Raw genomic sequence first — 22,356 nt, forward strand, 5'->3', positions numbered from 1 at the left:
CTGAAAAACATGATCAAGTTTTTGGGTCAAAATTCTTCTGAAATGCTCAAAAAAATTTTTGTTTGTAATTTTTCCCCATATTTTAACCCATTTCTGCGCGTTGCATGATGCCTTTTTCAGAAACTTCGGAAATTATGACATTCATGACTCGATTATGAGCTCAAATAGAGTCTTTCAAAAATGCTCAAAATTTTTTTGTCAGAGTATTAGAATTTCTCGTGAAATTTTATTTCATTTTGATAGGTCACATGACATTTTATCAAAAATCCCAAAAATCAAAACCTGTCTGCCTCTAAACTTTTTTTAAATGTACAAAAACATTTTCGGCTAAATATACAACAGTTCATTTTTACTCAAAATTGTATGGAGATACGGTGCGTATTTCACAAAAACTGAATCCAAAATTGAAATATTGAAAATTGGAAAAACATTCAACACTACCATCGGCCGGATCTGGAATTATAATCAGAAATAATATTTTTTGTCCATCTGGTTTTTTATGCCTGTCATTGAAAAAATTGAAAAACCAGTTGAACCAGCTCATCTTATGCACTTCCAGTGCTCAAATTTCGGCCAAACTGTCTGTGCTAGATACCAAATCGACCCATACCACCCTTGGCCGGATCCGGCCTTCTGCTCAGAAAACAGAATTTTTTACTTTTTTTCTCATGTTTTCGTTGAATTTGAAAAATTACTGTTTCTCTCCACCACATGAACTTGAGCAGTTGAAATTTTTATATTTGGCGGGGAGAAACGGTCGTTTTTCAAATTCACCGAAAATACGAGAAAACAAGTAAGAAATCCGGTTTTCTGACCAGAAAGCCGAATCCGGCTAATGGTGTATGGGTCGATTTGGTATCTACCACAGGCTTTTTAACCAAAGTTTTGAGCTCCTGAATTCATTACAAGAGCTGATTTTATTGAATTTTCAAATTTTTCAATAGCATTTATAAACCACCGGATGGACAGAAAATTTGATTTCTGATGATGATTCCGGATCTGGCCGGCGGTAGTATCAGTCAATTATGTAGGTATCAAGCATGGATCCTTCGGCCAAAATTTCAGCTACTCAAGTTCACGTGGTGGGGAGAAACAGTCATTTTTCAAATTCACCAAAAATAAGAGAAAAAACAGTAAAAAAAAAACTGTTTTCTGACTGGAAGGCCGGATCCGGCTAATCTAAAAAATTGCATTTGGTCAAAATTTGATACGCGGGAGAAATGGATATTTGTAATTTTTTTCCATCTTCTGAGTTATTAAACAGCTTTAGCTGTGTACACAAAATTTCAAACGCTCGCCAAAAATGTAAAAATCAACTTGAGCAGCTTAAAATTGGGGGGATGGGTGTTTTTTGAGGTCCTCTTTCCAGCAGTCCGAGTTTCACTCAAATTGGAGATTATCATTGGGGGGGGGGGTACCTTGTAAGTAAACGATGAAATGCAGCAAAAATTCTGTAAATCATCACCAAAATTACCTAAAGACATTAAAATCACCAAAAAATGTCGAATATTCATTAAAATTTGACAAAAATGTGTGAAGATTTGTTGACAAAATTATATGAAAACACTCGAAAAAGCATTAAAATCAGTAGGTAGGTACCTACCCAATCATTAAGAATTGTAAAAATTAAATGAAATTTCAGTAAAGTTCGACAAAATGCAAACAAAATCAATTACAGTAAAACCAGGGAAAGTTCAAAAAATAGCAAATTTTCAAAACCATGATACTATTTCAAGTAGGAATACTTCATTTTGAGATTTTAGTTTGGTCAAAATTCGTAAATTTACTCACTTACTCTGAATAAATGAAAGTTGATAACTAAGCACCCCGCATTACGAACTTGAAACTTTGAAACTTTGAAAGAATAAAATGTAAGTGGGTACATGGTTTATTAGTTGTTGTGAGGGTACCTATGAGATGTATTTTGTTACACATTGATGAGAATTATTAATTATATCGAGAACAAAAGCAAATTTTTCCACTTCAAAATGATAATTGATAACTTTTTCGAAATTGTTTTTGCTTTTGGAGATTTGAATGATAAATGAAAGTGGCCAGAGAGGTTTATGATGAAAAGAACGAATTTTCTCATTCTTAAGTACAGGTATCAACGAAAACTATTGATACGCACCCTACATTTGAAATGCTTCAACTAAAATTTGTAAACAATCAATTTTTAGGTCCGCCATTGTTAATATCAACTAATAAAATTGAATAATTTCGTTACAAAACTACGCAACGAATAATGAACCGATCTATTCAGAATTCGGAACATAACTTCTCAAGATTACAATGATGGGTGCTACGAAGCCGTTTTTTCGAAGTTTTCGTTTCCAAGCGTTATATTTTCAAGTGAAAATAGCTCATTTTTACAATATTTAAAATCATTATAATTAATGTATCAAAGTAAATTTCTCAAAAAGGGCTTCGTAGCACCCAAGATTTCATCCGTCTAAACAACATATCCAAAAATGAAAGTTATCCGAACAGTAGTTTTTGCGTAGTTTTGTAATGAAAATTGAAGGTTTTTACGTACTCAGTTTACCTACTAAACTACACCCTTAAAAATGTGTCTTTACTATGGCAGCTGTTTTTCAGACTTATTCTCTTCATTAGTAATTTGAGCTATTTATAAATTTTCTAAATTAGGTACCTAACGAAAATAATTTAGTTTCACTTAACGATTTTATATTTCGATGTAACCTAATTTGTTTTCTTTTAGCCAATTAATTTGATTCAAAACATCACTTGAAATCCATCAAGCGAAAAAGGTAGATTTTGGATTCATTTTAAGTTTCAACATAGGTAGCTGGGTAGTTATCATGCAACTTGTGCTCGTTTCAGGTGGAAGAGTCTTTCATGTATTTTTCACATTGAATTGTTCGCAAATAATTTTTTTTTTTTTAAAGTGAAATAGTACATGAATCTTACATGTGCGAAAAAAAAGGAATTTTGTGTCTAAATGATAGGTACCTAGGTATGTTTTTTGTGTTGAGAGCATAACGTAAAATAGCTGAACATCTGTGTCTGCTTTTCCAAAAAAGAAAGAAAAAACCAACGTTAAGTATTACTCACTTGCATTTATAAACGTCTCGTAATATGCATAGGGTTGTTTCTCAATTTTTTTCGAATTTTCTGTCACATGTAAGCAAAACTTCATGCGATTGCTTGCGCATACAGCTCATTTGTCGAGATATACATATTACGGAGGACAAATAGTTCGGTGTACCTACTTATTTTATTTGTGTTTTGGTAAAACCAGAACAAACATCATTATCTTAATAAAGAAAAGTATTTTCAATTTTTAATTTTCTGCAATTCTTCGACCAAAAAAAAAAAAAAAACTATTCGCGCAGATAGTTGATAATTATTTAAATGTTGCACGATACATTGACTCTCTCCAGTTTTCCTCAGAGCCACGACTCACCTACGTGCGTGCCTATTTGCATTTGAGTTTGAAGCGTTTTAAAATTACTAGGAGCTGTGCTGTGTAACTCCCTTGTGGGGGCTGTCTTGAGTACATTTTTGGCCTTTTTCAAAATGCTGTATTGAAGCACGACTGTGTCGAATTTAATTTCTTTGAGAGTACTTTATGAAGCCTAAACTGAACAAAATTTGCTTCAGTTTAGAGTACCTATAGACCGCATACGTTATGCCACGATACGATTATAGTTAACCACGTGTTTTGCTTTTGCACGTATTGTACCTAATAGGTATGAATAGGTATACAGGTAGATTATTGATAAACTTATACAAAAGGATTTTAAGCAAATGACTTTCAAGTAGATAATTATTATTAATCTAAAGTTAAACGAAATAAGAACACTTTGCTAAATATAGAAACTTCAGGAAGTCATATTTCCAGGTACTTTTACACGCGTAATTTTGGAATAAAACTTTGTTGGAAAAATGTCCACGTAATAAATTAAAAAATAATATGCACCATATGAATTTAAAAAATATTCGTGGACTAGCACGCTCTCACTCTCATCAGTTCAACACGAGTACCTATTCCAATTTAACATATTATCAAATAGGTACCTGTTGTTGACAACTTATATGATTTAAATGTGAAATATGAGATTCAATTAAGGCCATAATTGAGGTTTTGTGCGCAGTAGAAAACCTAATATAGGTACTTCCACCTATCAATATTCAATCGTTTAATCGAACGAATTGAATTATCAGTTTTATGGAATTTAAATCGTCTATTTGATTTATGCAGGTACATACTTACTTAACATTTTTCAAAATAAAGTTGAATAACTTTTCACATCGTGAATACTGAAAATTAAAGAAACAATGATGCAGTTGAATAGGCAGCCAACACCTAAAAACCGAAACAATGAATTATAAGTTTTGTTAATGAATTTAAAATACTCATACCTATCTTCATTAAGGCGTAAAATTTTGGAGAATAACGATTAAGAACATTTTTTTCATTCATCGTCGTAAACATTAAGTTTTGGGTGAACTAAAATTATTTTTATAGATGGAAGCGAAACTAATTTTTCAAGTGTAGGTACGAAATGATTTTTTTTTTTTGGAATTTTGCAAAGCGTTGTCTTCAGATAGATTGTTGGCTTATTTTATGGACGTAACAATATTACCCAGGTTTGCTGTTAAGAATATATATCTACTTCTTAGAAAAATCAACTGATTCGAGTGTGAAATGAATTTACTAATTACTTTAGAAATAAAGTATTGATTAGATAGGTATATCTGTTTTAACGCGCGAAATCAATGTTAATTATTGTTTTTATTCGTGAACAGTTGAGCGCATTAAAGTACACATGTCCAAATTATCTATTGTCTTGTCACACGAATAGGTATTTGGTACCTAGACCTACCTACAGGCTATAATACAGTACGTAGGGTTACGTGGACATTGAACGAAAGAAAAAACTTTTCGAGTAAATGAGCTATGTTTTTAGTGGTTTCGTTCCGTGTTTTCAACAGGTAGGTTCCATTTATTTAAAAAAAAAAAAAAAAAAAAAAAAAACGAGATTGTTTGGTTTGCTCAATTGACTCAACTGAAAATTATTGTATTTTTATACATAGGTAGTGTGCAAAAAATATAAGTATCTCAGAGTTGTCGGATGAGTTCGTAAACGTGGCACCTATTTTGGATTGTCTATAACCTCCCCATTGTGAGGAGGGGGGAACGATTGTACCCACATCTATATTGTACATACTTATATGCATATTAAAATTGACAGAATATTATGATTCATTCGATCTGAAATTGTCATCTAGGGTTGAACTTCATCATCAAATTGTATTCAAAGAGGCATAAGTATTATACTTACAGATACTACTTTTTTTTATTCCTTTCAATTTTTTGAAATCTGCAGGAGAAAATTTTATAAGGTCATTTTCATTAAAATTTTGATTTAAATAAATGAAAATTTTTAGGTATTTTTGCGACTACGCTAAATTAAATAGGTAACATTATTATTTATCTGCATGAAAAGTTGATAAACTTCACGAACTTAATAACATGACCTTAAATTAAAATTGCTTACATTCTATAGTAAAAAAATTGTAGCCTATTTCAAATTTAAAAATAAAATTAATGAAGTAAAATATGCGAGAAAATGAAGCTACTGAAGCACCATTTTAAAATCGAAGGAGGCTGTAATAAAAAATCAAAATCTTTCATTTTTTGTAACATACTCGTATTTTAAATCACGAAAAAATACATGTTGGCATTGTTGGTCGAAGTTTTTAAAGATTATTTGAGTTTGAAAATTCGTACGTATTTTTTGCTCATCTCACGTTTTGAAAAAAGAGTATATTACCTATATCAAAAATAGATTTCTATCGTAATGTTTTTTTTGTACACATTTTTTGCAATTGCTGTATCAAAGCGGAAGATTGCCAGAAAAATCATAATACTTAATGCAGTTTTATCATCAATGTATTCAAATTTTCGTAGTTTAAAATTAAACCAAAAAAAGGTGGGTAGGTTATTTAGTACCCATTTGAAACTATAAAATTTAAATTTCAAAATAAAAATCAGATTTTAATTATCTCTAATTTAAAAATAGAAATTGCTCGATTTGTTTTTAATATATACCTACCTGTCTACCCGCCAACCCACCCACCCACGCACGTGAATGCATTATGTACCATACATTGTATGTATACGTATATGTTTGTGTATTGTGTATGCATGGTACAGCAGTACACTGGTGCAATAAAAAAGAAGTTACTTATTTATTAATAAAATATTGGCCGTTGATTGACAAGAATTTCTATAATTTATTCAACAATCCGAAACACGCGTTATCAGTAGTTAGTGAGCCCTAAAATTTGACAGGTTTATGGTATCTGTTGGCGAGAGAACTAAATAAAGTATTAATTTAACTTTTCTAGCGAGTATCTCAATTAAAGATTCTGTTTTCAAAAGCGCGTGCCTCTTTGCATAATGAACCATGATTTCGTATTACGAAACTTGCGGTGATGGAAAATCTCCTATACACAGCTCACGATGAAAAAATTTGAAAATATAAGCACCATACTTACTACTTTTTTCTACCTCACTTAGGCGAGTGTACCAATTTGAAAAATTTTCGCAAAGAAAGGAGCAAATGGCACTTACCTACAGTACCTACCTACCTACCTACCTACCTACATCTTGATTTGAAATCAACCTTTAAAATTTAACTGATGATTCATTATACTTAATTGAAAAGGAGAAGGTATATATGCGGTTTCGATGGAAAACTTTCAATAATAAACAATCTGACGGAATTTACAACTCCCATTGATACGAGTAGCTTGAAACATTCAAAAGTTACTCGTCGTAATAGGTACTTACTTACTTCAGCCAGTTGTGGTAAAGCACAAATAGCATTGGTCGAGTTTCGTTTATAGTACGCGAATTTTTCAGGTGAAAATGTCTGTGAATTTTTCGCTCGAATAAATTCGATTATGCCGAACTTCGAGTCTTTTTTTTCCAAAATTAAAAAGGAAACGAATAATTTCACGTTTAAAAAGAGTGTTTTAGCTAAAATTGTAATTTATGAATGACCTGTTGACATTAATTCAAAAGAAGTAAATCATAAACCAAAACTACACCCTTCCATTTAGTAATTCAAGCGTATCGTGTAACTTGATGGAATTAATTTGCTCATTTTCACTAAAAGGTATATTTAGTGTATCTACCCGAGTACCCGTAGATAGGTACCTACCTTGAATCTTTCGTCACTGTGAAATGAAGCGGAGCTAGATATAGTGTTAGATCTCGAAATAACATTGGTACCCATCGCTATAGTTGGATTTTTTTTTAGTGAGAAATGAAAATTGGATCAATAGTTCGCTCGAGTTGACTAGTTGTTTTACGTTAATTTGATGATGAGCTCTAATTTTAATTTTACACGCAAATTAGGTATAGGTACCTAACCTACTACCTACCTATAACGTAATTAACTCACACTCAATTAAGTATCTATGCAGAGTCAGACTGAATCGCCATCATATAAGAATGCATGTGTAAGTACTTGTAATGATTTATAAAAAGTTAACATAAAAAGGTGTACCTCTTTCATGACAATTGATATTAGCCATTATGTATAAGGTGAAGAGATGTCTATAACTTATTAGGTACCTGTTCTTAATTTAAAAAAATCGTAATTTCTCACGAACGAATCATCGTATGAATCAGATTCTTCAATATGTTTGCGACCTGCACGAGGGCTTAAAACTGACATAATATTTGACAATTTGAAAAAAAATGACTTTTGACTCCTTTTTTGAGAATTTGGGAATACGTCATTTGCTCCTTGATCTTCCAAAAAGGAAAACTGTTGTAGTTAGGTAACGCAAACGATTATTTACATCACATCGCACTATCAATAGGTCCAAAATTTCTAGCAAATCGGTACATTTGAATTGAACAAACTGTAGACTTGTCAGCAAAAATTTTTGTTTATAAGACTGCAGCCTCTTCGAATGAACCTGTTTACTTGAATTATCACATAGCGATGATAAATTTGGTATGTACATATAACCCTGCATTACAGTGCAACAGTTTTCATATGGAGAAGTTAAGAGAAAAATGGAAATTTTCACGAATCTTCTTGTTCAAATTTCCATTGACAAGACTACACAGACTCTTTCAAATGAATGGCTACAGTATAATTTTCCGAATCTGAGAACCTGAATTAATACATAAGTATTTACCCCAAGTACCAAAATCCTCAATGTATTCACTCGAAAACTAAAATCTCGAACATCACTAGGTAAGTATGTACCTATTTCAAAAAACACCTAAATTGAGAAATTTACATAAAACTTGGCTGTGCCGGAAGTTCGCTATTGATTGCCAAAATTATATGGTAGGCTATTTTGTTTGTGAGCCCTTCACGTAATACGTAAACACCCCTCCCCCGCCCCAAAAAAGAGACTAAAATTGTTTACAGATTCAGGTGTACGCATAAATTCTCTTGAAATCCCAACAATATTGATAGTGAGAATATGTGTATACCTTTTGAAATTACCAACATTGCATCATCATTGGTTATCGTTTATTTTAATGCAAAAATAATTTGTTTATTTAACGTAAAAGTGCTAAAAAAATTTATAGTTAGACTTTCTAATTGGTCGTGTTCATTGTACAGAGCTAGGTAGGTAGAGGTACGATGTTGATGTACTAAAATTAAACATCTGATTGTGTATTCTTTTCTTGTCAGTACGCTCTGATTTTAAAACTAATTCGAAGGCTAATATGATATGTACTGTATATAATCATAATTATTCAAGCGTAATCCATTTGTCATCTTTAGGCTCGTTTTTAAATTTTTATTTACTTTTATTTTGAATTGATTTGACAGGATATTTACAATAATCATACATGATTCATTCTCTGAAAACGATTAAATTCATCAGTATAGGTACCTAGACCGGCTATGAAAAAACTTGATCTCATTTCAATGATAAAACCGTTTTCCACGAATCTGTTTTCAAATTGAATGTAAAGATAAATGAATTTTTGAAATGTATGTAAATATCAGTAGTGGTGATTGATGTGCATTAACTGGATAAGAATGCTAAAAGATACAGCTTACATCTCGATGCAAAATGTTCGTTCAGTAAGTAGATTTAAATAGGCGTTTTTAGCCAAAAATTTTTTTCTTTTCATACTAAATTAACATCGAATATGAAGTTTTAATGTTCTTAATGTTGAAAAAGTTGAAAAAACTTTTATTTGATAAATTTTCGCTAGCATTTTAAACAGCATGTTTGAAAGAAACAAGTTACGTTTTATTACCTACTTATTCTTGTACTCTGTTACGTATTCCAGTTGAAATGTTTGTTAGAAGTTTACTTGAAGACGAAAAAAATTCCAAATACCTAGGTTGAAATTTCTGCTCATTCATCCTATTTTTGTGATACCTATGATGCGTACCTAACCTACCGATCTATGTAGGTATTGAATAAACTGTTGCATAAAATAAAATGATTATGTTTATTGTTTATTCATAAACAAATTAAAATCAAATTGCTCGTCTCGCTTCGATGTTAGATAGGTAGTGTTGGAGATAACTATATCCTAACACTAATCAACTCTCTGATACAAACGATGCGAAATTATTTCCAGTCATTGAGCAATAATGTAAAAAATTTCCTGCAATGCTTGTGCAGGTAGAGGTACCTATACAATGTTTCAAACATAAAACAACAGTACAAAGGAGCACTTGTAAAATGGAATATTTTAAAAGACATTAAGTTTAATAGCATCAGTTTATTATTTTTCTCCATTATTTTTTAGTGGGAGAACATAAAATGCCTCCCATGTTCATTTCCCGTCTTCACCCTCCCTGTTGTATCTATCAACAATTTTTTTCTCGTTAAAAATTTAAAGTTAATTTTGAAATAGTGATGATACACAGAATTGGAGAAAAGTTTTAAAATTGAACGCTCTCTTGCTCGCGTAGTATGTCATTTTGCTACGTTAGGTACGTTTTTGTTTGTTTGTTTGCTGTTACATACATATTTTTTCTTCTTCAAAGAGTAGGTACGTATATAGGGTGAGGTACATTGGATATGTATTTTTATTGTGTTTCGCAAGTGAAAGTTTTACAATTATGAAACAAAAATATCTATTACAAAAGTTTGCTGCAGATGGTCGCGAAAACGTTGTTTTTTTTTCAAGTTTCATTCTAAATTTAATTCGTTGACGATTTTTTTCATTTATTATTTCTTTTGTATGTAAATGTTCAAGTCCATTTTATCAAATTATTTAAAAAAGCAATGTAGGATAGTGGCGAAGCCACCATGGAGCGGAGGTTCTATCCCCAGGTCATCTTGGAAGTTGGCAATTTTGAATGTTCAATGATGAGCTGACAACTCTAAAATGCGTGTAAAATTGTTAAAATCCACTACAGTATTTTTCAAACGTAATTCTCCAAAAATTGATACTTCTAAATTTCGAAAAACGATTCAAAATCAAAATCACGTTATACGAGTTTCAACATTTTTCATCTGAATCTTTCAATTTTTCCAGCTTCTTACGAAAAATAGGTGATGTTCAAACACGATTGCAAAGTGCGTACAAAATTACGTACAACTTTTTTACTCGTTTAAAGTACCTACGTATCATGTTGTGAAGGCATGAGAAAAATACAGGGTTCATCTTATAAACCTGGTAACTATACAAGGTAGCGTAAGTTGTTGAAAAATTTGCGATTTTGTAGTTGGCATTCTCAAGATCCCCCCGCCCATTGAAATTGATTTGCTACTGCTCTGATGTAGGATGTGTGGATAGTGGATATCCAACAGTAAATTTCAGATCCAGCTCAACCATCTGCAAACTGTAATAGATACCTATTTAAAAAGAATCAACTTAATTGTAAATATCCTAGAATCTTGTCCCTTCACTTTATAGGACCGACAAAACAAGGCGCACTTGTGTAGTTTGCGTTGTTGCATTATTGCTGGGACTGGGAAAATTACTCAACACATGTTATAGAATGCCCATAAATAGAAATATTATGTTGTATCAACCTGTTCTAATTTTTTTTATTTTCGAAGAAAAAATTACCTCTCTCAGCTGCTCCTCTTGTCTTCATACTTGAGTAAACATCAACTAACCAACTACCTTTCGTAGATTTGAGATTATACAAAAATCAGTTTCTAAAAGACCAACGTAGTATCTAATAAAAATGAATTAATTTTTCCATTCGAATACTTGATTTCAAAGTGTATTTTTTAACTTTCCACTAATAAGAATCAATTTCACTTTTATATGTATTACCTATTTACTGATGTACTTTTTCAAGCCAGCAATTTACTCCAACTCCAAGTCTCTCACTTTCTTTCTTTATTTCATTTTTCTTTTTTTTCTTTTTTGAAAAAGAAAAAAAACTTGAAAGTAGGTATTTCACCCTTATTAAATAGGTATGATAAGATAAAAATACTGTTGATCTTTTGAAATCTCGGTACCTAAGAAACTTCCAAATGAGAAAATTATACTGCACTACCTATGTTAAACATTCTTACTTTGAAATTTGAAAAAAAAAGTTTTCAAACTTGAAAAGAATTAAACTACGAAGCATAAATTATTCAGCACTCATCTCGTCGAAAAAAGTGCAATATTCGTGTGAAAGTAAATTGCATTTTTACACGAATAAAACATAAAAAGTGAGCGAATATCCATCGAGATAGTCAGAATTATTATAATTTTGATTTTACCTTGACCAAGTATACCTATAATGTACGTATTTTTCGGAATAGTTTTTTTTATTTATGTTGATTTGGTACGAAGCCAAGGGAATGACGTTATAAACATTTTGTATAGATAAATAAAAGACCGTAAAAATTGACAGGTCATCGGAAAACATCATTTGCGGCTGAAACAAGTTTATATTATATTTAAAAGGTCTTAATGCAGTTTTAATTAAGATACTACAGTATACTAACATAAAAAGTGAAAAGGAAGTGAAGGTACCCTACACCATAATGAACCTACGTGGCGCCTAATGGTTCTATGAAATGCCACTTTGTTTTTTTCCTTTTTTTTTTTCAGGGCTATCTCTATCTATCTACTGTAAAAAAGAAACCAAAATTGATAGATAGCCAGAGAAAAAGAGAGAGAAAAACGGGGATTGACCCTGAAAAAAAATGAATCTAGGTACCTATACTTACTTGATTTTTTATTAAAAAAATAAGTGAATAATGTTTACAAAAAAAAAAAAAAAAAAAAAACGAAATGACGTGTAATGAAGTATAGAATTCTACAAGACGTATAAAATTGAATGCAAAAATGCAGCGTTGAATTGAAATGTGTTTGTGAAGTGCTTTTATTTTTAAATGAAATGCTAAGACAGTTTTAAACTCCATAGACATAATTCCACCTGGAAATTGTACCATCGGCATCGCTGAATTTGCTATTAATGATAAATTGAGTGTAGACCGAAAGAAATGAAAATTTTTTCAAAGTTGACATTTGATGAAGTTTAATCAAAGTTTATATTGACATATTGGAGGAAAAACTTTTCAAAAGTAATATGTCTTTATTTTGTCACTATTTGTAATGAAAATATTTGATGAAAAAATTAACCCGTGTTATCTTCAAATCGTGAGAAAAGTTTCGCTGAATATGTTGATGCGAAATTTTTATACTATTACGTTTGTAGGTAACTATGATGATATATCTGTATCTTGGAAAGTTTGTATCATCTCGTAAATGTACTTTTTCCCTCTCGCAAATTCGTTCCAAAATTCGCTTTAAACAAAAGTGCCAAACATATTTCCATCGAATATTTAAGTAATCCCTAAATAGCGGTTGACCGATGTGTTTATCTGGAAAACTGAACCTTTTGCTCTTGGTATTTCTGCGAGTAAATACATAATACCGTGTTCGACCACATTTTCTTGTGTTGAACGGTGATGTATTTTGAAATACGCTTATTAGATGTTCGTCTGTTCTTTCCTTTCCTTGCGTCATATATGCCAAATTGTTTTGAGGATTTGAATGAGCCTACTGTAAATTGGTGTAGCAACATGAGATTTTTCTGTCAGTCACAGTCTGATGTTTGCTGGGACTCTGACTTGTGTGGCCCCCTTATAGATTGACAAAAATCAAACTATCTTGTCGGTAGAAAGAACTCGTCGAAGAACAACATAAAATATCAGATATAGCCAATTAACCACTAAATTAAGAACCCGTATTGTTATTAAAAATTTATTTCGGAGAAATTTTGTTGAAATTATGGACAAAACAAATCAGAAAAACCATGACTGAGATGCTATTGAAATTTACAAGTGCAGAAATTCATAGCCTTCTCATTGAGGAGACAAAGGAAAACTGAACAATCTTTTTTTTTTTACTTGTAGACAGCTACCTACGTTGCCTTTTCTAAAAAACATTGTTGGTTTATGTTGAAAAAATTTAATCATGGCAATTGATAAATTACTAAGGAACCCCATCTCCTGAGTCGCTTCGCGCCCCCCCCCCCCGGGGCCGTAGCGAACGTTACGCGTCAACGTGTGCACCACTTACTTTTAACGGATAATAATAACACATACATAATAAGAATAATAATAATAAAACGGCAAAACCTTCCCGGTTCAACTCGAAATTTGGGCCATCAAATTTCAAAATTTTTTGGACTTTGTATTTTTCCTATATTTTGAAAAAAAAATTAGCTGTCCTAAGTACCATAGATCGGCTCGGGATTTCTCCTGATTTTTCGAGTATTTTTTTAACTGTATAGAATAACGTTTATTAAATTGATATGACCTAATTGAAGTTCTACGTATATACTGTTATACAAAAATCGAAAGGAATCTTTTTGAAGCGATATTTTCTTGTAGAAGAATTATATTGGATTAAGAAATATTTTTTGGGTGAATGGTTCTATTTTTTTTTCATCCCGTTTATTCTCTTTGAAAAATGTTTCCTGCGATATTTTACGATATATATATAAAAAAAAGGAAGAAAATTACATAGACCTATCGGCGCATTTATTTGTACTTCATTAGTATATTTATGACCAATCGCGCTTGAATTGTTTTCACTTTAACAATTTGTTATACCATGGAAAGAAATCACACTATAGAATAATTTGTGAATCAACTTGTTCTGTGTATTATTTTGTTTACGTTACTCGTTGAGAAAGCATGGTCACCTTTTCCTGTTTTACTTTTATATCATTAATCTATTCGTCAATGATTTTAAAAAAAAGGTTGACTCGATATATCTCCTTACTCCTGAATAAAAGGATGCTTGAAATAAGGGGACACAAAACTGACAAGTTTGGAAAATCGTTAAACGTATAGGTACCTAGTACCTACCTATAAGTATAGAAAACACGTTTTTCTGAATGTCCCCCTAATGACGTACTCTCCAAATTGTTCTTGCTTAAGTTGCAACGTGAGCTTATGAGCTTTTACGTTGTCAGCGTGTTAGCAGGATATCGGTTGCACTTTCATTTGGTGGTCAGTGACTTATATAATTGTCTCTGCACGTTTTCAACAAACACTCTGCACTTTAAATAATTTGTTAAAATTTGATATGTACTTACCTATTTTCACTTTTTAATGTTTGAATTTTTTTCATTAAAAACGTAGGTAAACCTGAGTTTATCATCTTTCATGCGCGAATTTCATGAAGTTTTCATACCTACGTTTGTAATTATTATCCCGAACATATCGTGGAGAACTATTTATAATGCCGTTAGCTGCTGACATTACCATTCCTATGTACATACCCATCTTTAAATGAACATTGTTCCAGTCGAATTTATCAAGGGTGAAACGTTTTTATCCTCGTATAAATCATCATGTAGGCTGTTTTAATCGTTCACGTAATAATTTATAGATACGAATAAAACCTGTATTGAAAAACAGAATTATAAATGAATTTTGATGGGTATTAGTCCGGTACCTACGTGGTTTTTTTTTTCGAAATTGTATAGGTATTTGCCAAATCGCGGTCAACGTCGCTCCTATCGTTTTCGAATAGATTTTCAATTTTGGAAAACATAATTTTAGGTACGAGTAACATTTTTATTATTGACGCGAGTAATGCTTTTCATTTAATAAAAAATCTACAGAGAAACGCGCGGTTGAATAATATCGCGTCGAGAAAAAATGATTATGGTACATTTTATAAAAAGATTAAGTTGAATTAAGAAAATCTCAAATTGATAAAATAAGTCACGAAACATAGCGAAGATTCAACAATATAACAATTCTGAGGGTAGTAAATTCTTTCGTTCTTATAGTTAATTTAAAGGCAATTTAAAAAACAGATTTATTATACATTTTATTCGAACTGTGTAAAATGAAAAGAGTTTGTTATTTACAAAAATGAAAAGTATTTCCTGTGTTCGTGATTTGTGATCAGAATATTAAAAATATGGTTTTGATGAAATACGTGGGTTCTTTTAACCATTTAATGTTGATTCATTTGAATTCGGTAAAAAAAAGTAAAAGTAAAATACAGCTGTGATGTTGAAAGAATTTTAAATCAAATTTTGATACTGGGTTTGTTTTCCTCCCTGCAATTTTATAAATTCAATTCCTGTAATTTTTAATGTTTCTTCTAACGTAATTTTGTTTTGAAAATTTTACCAGCTTACGAGTATAAACATCTAAGTATAATTATTATGTTTTTATTTTGTTAATGTCGCTTTTTCTTCATTTGAAAAATTATTTTGACGTAGGTAGTTTAGTTATCTACATAAAAATACGTCAGGTAAGTTGTGTTGTGTGGATACTTGAGTATGACTACGTGACAAATCTCATTTCGTTTATTACATAGGTAGGGATCAACATGTGGCTGACATCTCATGACATTCAATTAACAATGTATGTTGCTGAAAGAAATAAATAGTTGTATTTATCACTTTCCTAAGTAAGCCCGGTAGACACATTTATTTTCATGTGGTATAGGCTTTGTAAATTTTCACCAAGTAGGTAGGTACCTACGTTTCTTAAAACCTAGCATGTATTTTAGGTATTTTTCGATTTTTGCATTTGTTTTTTTCTAGGAAGTACCATTTTTGAAATATTTGCTGAAAACTTCATGAATAAGGTATTTTGAAATTCGTTTATTTTGATCCACTCGTTCCTCAATAAATTTAGTTCCCACATGCGTAATTATTTTGAGTGATTATAAAAACGTTAGGTAGTGAAAACCATTAAAAAGAGTCACCAGTAATTTTCATCGTATAATAAAATAAATACAACGAATTCTTAAACTAATTACAAAAATTGTTACGAATAAAATTATATTCAAAAACGTGTGTCTCTTGAACGAATAATTCACGCCGGATGAGCGTGATACGAGGATCGAGGTAGGTGGGGGGAGGGGAGACAGCAACGTACCAGTTGCGGGACACGTAGTAATCGATAAATACGGCTGTAATTACGCGAATGGCGTAATTACTGTAAACATTCCGCCGCCGTCGACGTCTCTTATGGCGTCGAAACTTCGTCTGTGTCCAAAAGTGGGATCAATTTTGCCACAGGTCGGCGAAGCGTTGACCCATTTCGCGTGCGGAGGTCAACGACACGAACTACGCCGTCTGAGCCAGGGTGAAGGTGAATGACCCGAGCCAGCGGCCAGGTGAGAGGTGAGGTGTTCTCCTGAATCAGCACGATATCGTCGATCTGATAGGAGCGAGCCGGATCTGTCCATTTATGGCGCTTCTGTAAGGAGGTGAGATATTCCTCGGACCATCTGCGCCAAAACGTATTTCTCAACTGGGTTGTGAGATCCCAGCGTTGAGAGTAGCGGATCTTCTCGTTCTCAGTTATGTCGTCAGGTATAGCCACTAAAGGGCGGCCAATGATGAAATGACCAGGGGTGAGCGCATCCGGCTCCAGTGACGAGCTTTTAATTGGAGTCATTGGCCTTGAATTCATTATAGCTTCGATCTGGCATAAAACTGTGCCAAATTCATCAGCTGTGAGTACAGTTGAACCCATCGTACGATACAGATGATTTTTCATGATTCTGACCGCCGATTCCCAGAGGCCACCCATATGGGGTGCTGACGGTGGGTTGAAATTCCACTCAATCGGATGCGGCCAAGAGTGGGCTTGGATCTGCGGCGATTTTGAGAGCTCCGCGAACTTCTGAGTGAGTTCACTGGCAGCACCAGTGAAGTTCGTTCCGTTGTCCGAGTATATAACTGACGGAGAACCGCGGCGCGCCGCAAAACGCTTGAGGGCTGCCAAAAACGCCGCTGTTGTAAGATCGAGGACCATTTCTAAGTGCACTGCTCGTGTGCTAAAACAAACGAACACAGCTACGTACGTCTTCAGGGCAGTGGCGCTTCGAGTGCGGATCTCAGATTTGCGAGTAAAGGGTCCAGCATAGTCTACGCCGACGACTGAAAATGGCGCATTCGGACGTACGCGGTCCTCCGGAAGGTCGGCCATTGGTGGTATTCTCTGTGCGTTGCGTCGGAATCGCGCACATTTTGCGCAGGTGCGTATTGCTTTCTGAATAGGTGCGGTGAGGTTTCCAACGAACCAATAGCTGCTGCGGAGATACGAGTTGATGAACTGTAGGCCTGCGTGAGCAAATCTGAAGTGAGCGTCGCGAATAAGCAGCTGCGTTAAGCGGTGGTTTGCGGGTAGGATGAGTGGATGCCGCCGCCGGTAAGGCAATTCGGCGCGTGATATCCGGCCACCAACGCGTACAAGGTCGTTGTCCAGTAAGGGGGCTAAGGATGAGAGAGGACTTCGGCGAGGTAACGTCTTCTGAGCCTTCAGCTTCTCAATCTCCTTGCCATAAGCTTCCTCCTGAGCAGCTTTAACCAATTCCAATTCAGCTCTTCGAAGTTCGCGAGCTGAAAACTGACCTTGGGGTAGTGGTGTTTGCCGAATTTTAGCGAGCAAATAATCCTTGACTCTCAGCCAAGCAGCGACCTTGTTACGAGCACTGGAGAACTCCGAGTAGCGAGAGATGAGGTATCTGGCCACTGGTGGGTATTCTGCCAAGGGCGCTTTGCTCGCTGAGATTACGTTCACGTAAACCTGTGCTGCTGGAGTAGAATCGAGGTCGAATTCAGCACGTACCGCAGGGGCCGGAGGGCTTGTAGCATTCTGAAGAAAATCTGGGCCATTGGTCCAGAGCGTTGAGCGTTGCTGGAAGGCCGAAAACGAGTCGTCGCGCGTTGCCATGTCTGCTGGATTCTGATCACCGGAAATATGTCGCCATTGCTCGAAGTTTATAGCTGTGGAGATACGTTTCACTCGATTAGCCACGTAGGGCTTCCAGTGGCTTGAGTCTCTGGCTAGGTAGGCTAAAACAACCATCGAGTCTGTGTACATGTAACAGCTGGTGAGGGGGTAGTTCAAAGTCGTCGCTACCTCCTGTACAAGTTGAACTAGCAGGTCAGCTGCGCATAATTCGAGCTGTGGGATGGTGCGAGATTGATTCTGCGGTGCTACTCTCGTTTTCGATCTGATGAGACATGTCGACGGTGTCCCCTCTTGCCAACTTCGGATGTAAACACAGGCAGCATAGGCCTGCTTGCTTGCATCGCCGAATCCGTGAATTTTGAACCGTGACTCAGCTGGGAGCTTCGGATCGCCGGTACGCAGGTATCGTTCGAATTTCATCGTCGCAGCAATGGGTAGTTTCTTGCAAAATGCGTCAAAGTCTTTCTGAAACTGCGGGCTAACTGGATCGTCCCAGCCAGCATTCACACTCCAGAGCTGCTGTATTAGGAGTTTCCCAGCAATCGTTAGAGGCGCTAATAAGCCCAGAGGGTCGAAAATACTGGCTACAAACGATAAAGCGCTGCGCTTTGTCAAAGTCTTTCCAGCCCACTTCAAGTTGGTGAGTGAAACGAACTCGAAAACGTCCTTTTCGGTGTTCCAATCAACACCGAGCGCGCGGCCTTGCGCCGCAGGCTTGTCCGCGGATTCCGGAGTGGTGGTGGTTGCTGGCAGTAGGCCTGGGTCATTTGCTTGCCATTTACCCAACTCCAAGCAAGCGGATGAAAGCGCATCGATCAATTCGTCGCGAAGTGCGATGGCTTCGGTGAGACTCTCAGCTCCTCCGGTGAAATCGTCTATGTAAGATCCCTTTAGGATCGCCGCCGCCGCTGCCGGACGCGTCTGCTTATTCTCTGCTGCGATCTGATAAACACAACGAACCGCTAAATAGATCGCGCTCCGTGTGCCGTACGTAATGGTGTTCAGCTCGCATTCTATCACCTCGCCGTTTTCGTCATACCAGAGAATATGCTGCCAGGTTCGATCTTCTGGATCAATGAGAAACTGTCGAAACATCTTGATGATATCGGCCATGAAGGCGTAGCAGTATGTTCGGAACACTGTCAGGACTTCGTAAACTGGTTTCTGCAAGATTGGGCCGGCCGGAAGGATGTCGTTCAGTGACAGACCATTCGTGGTGCGCATTGAAGCGTCAAAAACTACGCGAATTTTTCCATTATGGAACACAGAGTGATGAGGGATGTAGTATTTCGCTTGTCCGAGGGTGTTTACTCTAGTCATATGGCCTAAAGCTTCATATTCTCGGAGAAATTCGCGGTAACTGTCACTGACCTTACATCTAGCAAGACGCTGCTGCGCCATCTTGTAAGACTCGCCAAGTTGGCCTTGTAAGATGGGTAGGCGCACTGAAAAATGTCCGTTGATGCGAGTATGAGTCTTGATAAAAAGCTGTTCGGCGAATTCGTCTTGTACAGAGAGCTCCTTCTTCAGATGCGCAGATAATTCTTCACTGAGACCAAGGAACTGACTTACGGCGTCGAATTCGGCTCTCTGTACAGTAGTTGCAGTGCAGCGGACGCCGGAGTCGATAGCTGAGGCAGAGTATGGGCCGGAGACCACCCAGCCAAGGCGAGAAGCGAGCAACGTAGGCGCGGACGCCTGTTTGATGATTTCCGGCAGCATTATATCGTATAGGTAGTCGGCACCTATCAAAATGTCAACGGATTTTGACTGATAGAATCTCGGATCGGCGAGCTGATACTGGCTGATAAACTGCCATGTTGACGGAGGCGCGAAGCTGCAGCTGGGTAGGGGGTCCGTGATGTAATCTACTACCGATGCGTGTATAATTCTTGAGAACTGCCCATCATTCGAGGTAATGCGGATGGATGCGGAGGAGGTGGCGGAGGTCTGTGAGCCGCCTACCCCTCCTATCTGAATCGCCGATCTACGTAGATTGAGATTGAGCTGTCTAGCTACCTGACTCGTAATGAGCGTTATATGGGATCCGCCATCCAATAACGCCGTTGCTGTACACGTCTGATTACTTTCCTTGCCGCTGGGTGACGCACAGAGCATCGCAGTGCCAAGTAGCACATTACGTAAACGTCGTTGAGCCACACCAGTAACGACAGTAGCAGCTGGATCTGGTTTAGGCGGTGTTGATGTGTCGTGTGGCGTTCCGGTTGCCGACGCACTGCCTGACGCGCCTGAGCCAGTGCCTGGCGCTCCCGATCCAGTACCTGATGTTGCGGATCCGCTGGAAGCCTGCTGGAAATTTGCCGAATGGAGTAAGGTGTGGTGAGAACGACCGCAAGTTTTACACCGTACAGATTTACAGGCCTTTGACCAGTGTGAGTTTGAAAAACAATTCACACAGAGCTTTGCCTCACGTACCTTCTCATAGCGTTGTGTAGGTGAGAGCGCCTTGAAAGCATCACACTGGTATAACGCATGGGCTTTGTTACACACAGGACAGGTACGAACTGTGTCGGCGTTCTCTGGCTTGTTGGAGACTAACGTTGCGGCGCTACGAGTGCGCGCAGCCTGTTGACGCGCCTTTGTACCAGTGTTCGGTGCGTTGTTGGAGTTCTCAGGAGCAACGAAGACAGATGCGAGTACTCGAATGCGCTTTTCAAGGAAATCCATCAGCTCAGTGTAGGAGTCAACGTCCGGATCCTCCTCCTCTGTGCTTGTAAGCGAATCACTCAACGAAGTTTCCCATAATTCTCTCGTACGTGTATCTAGCTTTGTGACAACGAGCTGTGTGATCAGTTCATTGGCTAACTGATCGCGCTTAAAACCCATATTCTCAACAGCTCGGATGCTCACAGTGGTAGTATTTACTAACTTACGTAGGGATTCCGCATCGTTTTCACGGACACTTTTCAGCTCGGACAACTGCTGTAGGTTGATGCGGAGATTCAAACGCTTATTGTCATACCTCTTTCGAAGTATTCGGAGCACTACATCGTAATTACCTTCTAATACCTTTATGTTATCTACCAACTTGGCAGCATCACCCTTTAAGCAACTGAATAGGTATTCCAACCTATGTATATCAGGTATTGAAGGATCTTGAAGAGCAGTTGAGAAACGTTGAAAGAAACTGGTCCAGTTGTCAGTTGGAGGTTGGCCACTGAACTCTGGTAAACCTATCTTGGGCAGACGAATATTGAGCTTAGGACCTCTGCAGCTCAGATAACTTCCTTCACTAGCTACTGTTTCCTTCGTTTCCATGCTATCGAGTAGAGTTTCTGCTTGTGCCATGGTACTTAGAAGCAAGTTTTCGAGCTCAATAGCTGCTTCGCCAGTCTCCGTTTCATCCTCAATGAGAAGTTCTTCATTGAGTTGACGAGCTTCTGTGTAACGTTGCTCCAAGTTTTGAATACGCCGCCGAAGTTCGCGTGACGATTTCACTGTTGCTGGGTTTATTACCCACTGTAACGTTACTTCACAAGTCGTACGAATGTTGTCAATTAACTTACGGATTGATGCCGGAGTACGTTTTGACGGTTCCATGATATTGTGTGTGATAACTGCAGTACAGTTATTGCTAGAACGAACTTTTTTGCAGTGCAAACACTACCGAATACGATCTTCTCGCAGTGCGAGAATACTAACGAATCATTAAGATCTTGAATCAACTAAAAAATACGCGAATATTTATCACGTCGGTAGGTCACCATTATGAAAACCATTAAAAAGAGTCACCAGTAATTTTCATCGTATAATAAAATAAATACAACGAATTCTTAAACTAATTACAAAAATTGTTACGAATAAAATTATATTCAAAAACGTGTGTCTCTTGAACGAATAATTCACGCTGGATGAGCGTGATACGAGGATCGAGGTAGGTGGGGGGAGGGGAGACAGCAACGTACCAGTTGCGGGACACGTAGTAATCGGTAAATACGGCTGTAATTACGCGAATGGCGTAATTACTGTAAACAGGTAGGTAGAGGTACCTATCTATGATTGAAAAAGAACTGCGAATATATACGAATTCAATAGGAAAAAACATTCTCGAAAAGATCATTTTTCCAGATTGAAAGCCAAATAGTAAAACAAAATAATTTATTTAAAGAAAGTTAAAAAAGCGAAATAGGTTGGTACCTATTGGCTACTGTGCGAAATTTCAAAGAGCTT

The 22,356-nt window shown here is 36.1% G+C and overlaps 2 protein-coding genes across 3 annotated transcripts in view; one reads left to right on the top strand and one right to left on the bottom strand.

Annotated features, from left to right (window-relative positions):
* The window catches only part of LOC135831854 (diuretic hormone receptor-like), a 102,102-nt gene that overhangs the window by 10,623 nt on the left and 69,123 nt on the right, over positions 1 to 22,356 (top strand). The window lies entirely within an intron of this gene.
* On the bottom strand, positions 16,429 to 21,726 carry LOC135834725 (uncharacterized). The gene is made up of 2 exons (XM_065348690.1): positions 20,602 to 21,726; positions 16,429 to 20,475 (listed from the first exon to the last, which is right to left on the bottom strand). The coding sequence occupies exons 1-2, from the start codon at positions 21,724 to 21,726 to the stop codon at positions 16,429 to 16,431; spliced, it is 5,172 nt and encodes a 1,723-aa protein (XP_065204762.1).

The sequence above is a fragment of the Planococcus citri genome, chromosome 1 (assembly GCF_950023065.1).
Source record: "Planococcus citri chromosome 1, ihPlaCitr1.1, whole genome shotgun sequence".
Classification (NCBI taxonomy): Eukaryota; Metazoa; Arthropoda; class Insecta; order Hemiptera; family Pseudococcidae; genus Planococcus; species Planococcus citri.

Bases quoted from the DNA above. Each gene is read 5' to 3' on its own strand.
- LOC135834725 (XM_065348690.1), bottom strand. From the start codon at position 21,726: ATGGAACCGTCAAAACGTACTCCGGCATCAATCCGTAAGTTAATTGAC. The intron at 20,476-20,601 runs GTACGTGAGGCA...GCAAATTTCCAG, and splicing joins CTACACAACGCTATGAGAAG to CAGGCTTCCAGCGGATCCGC.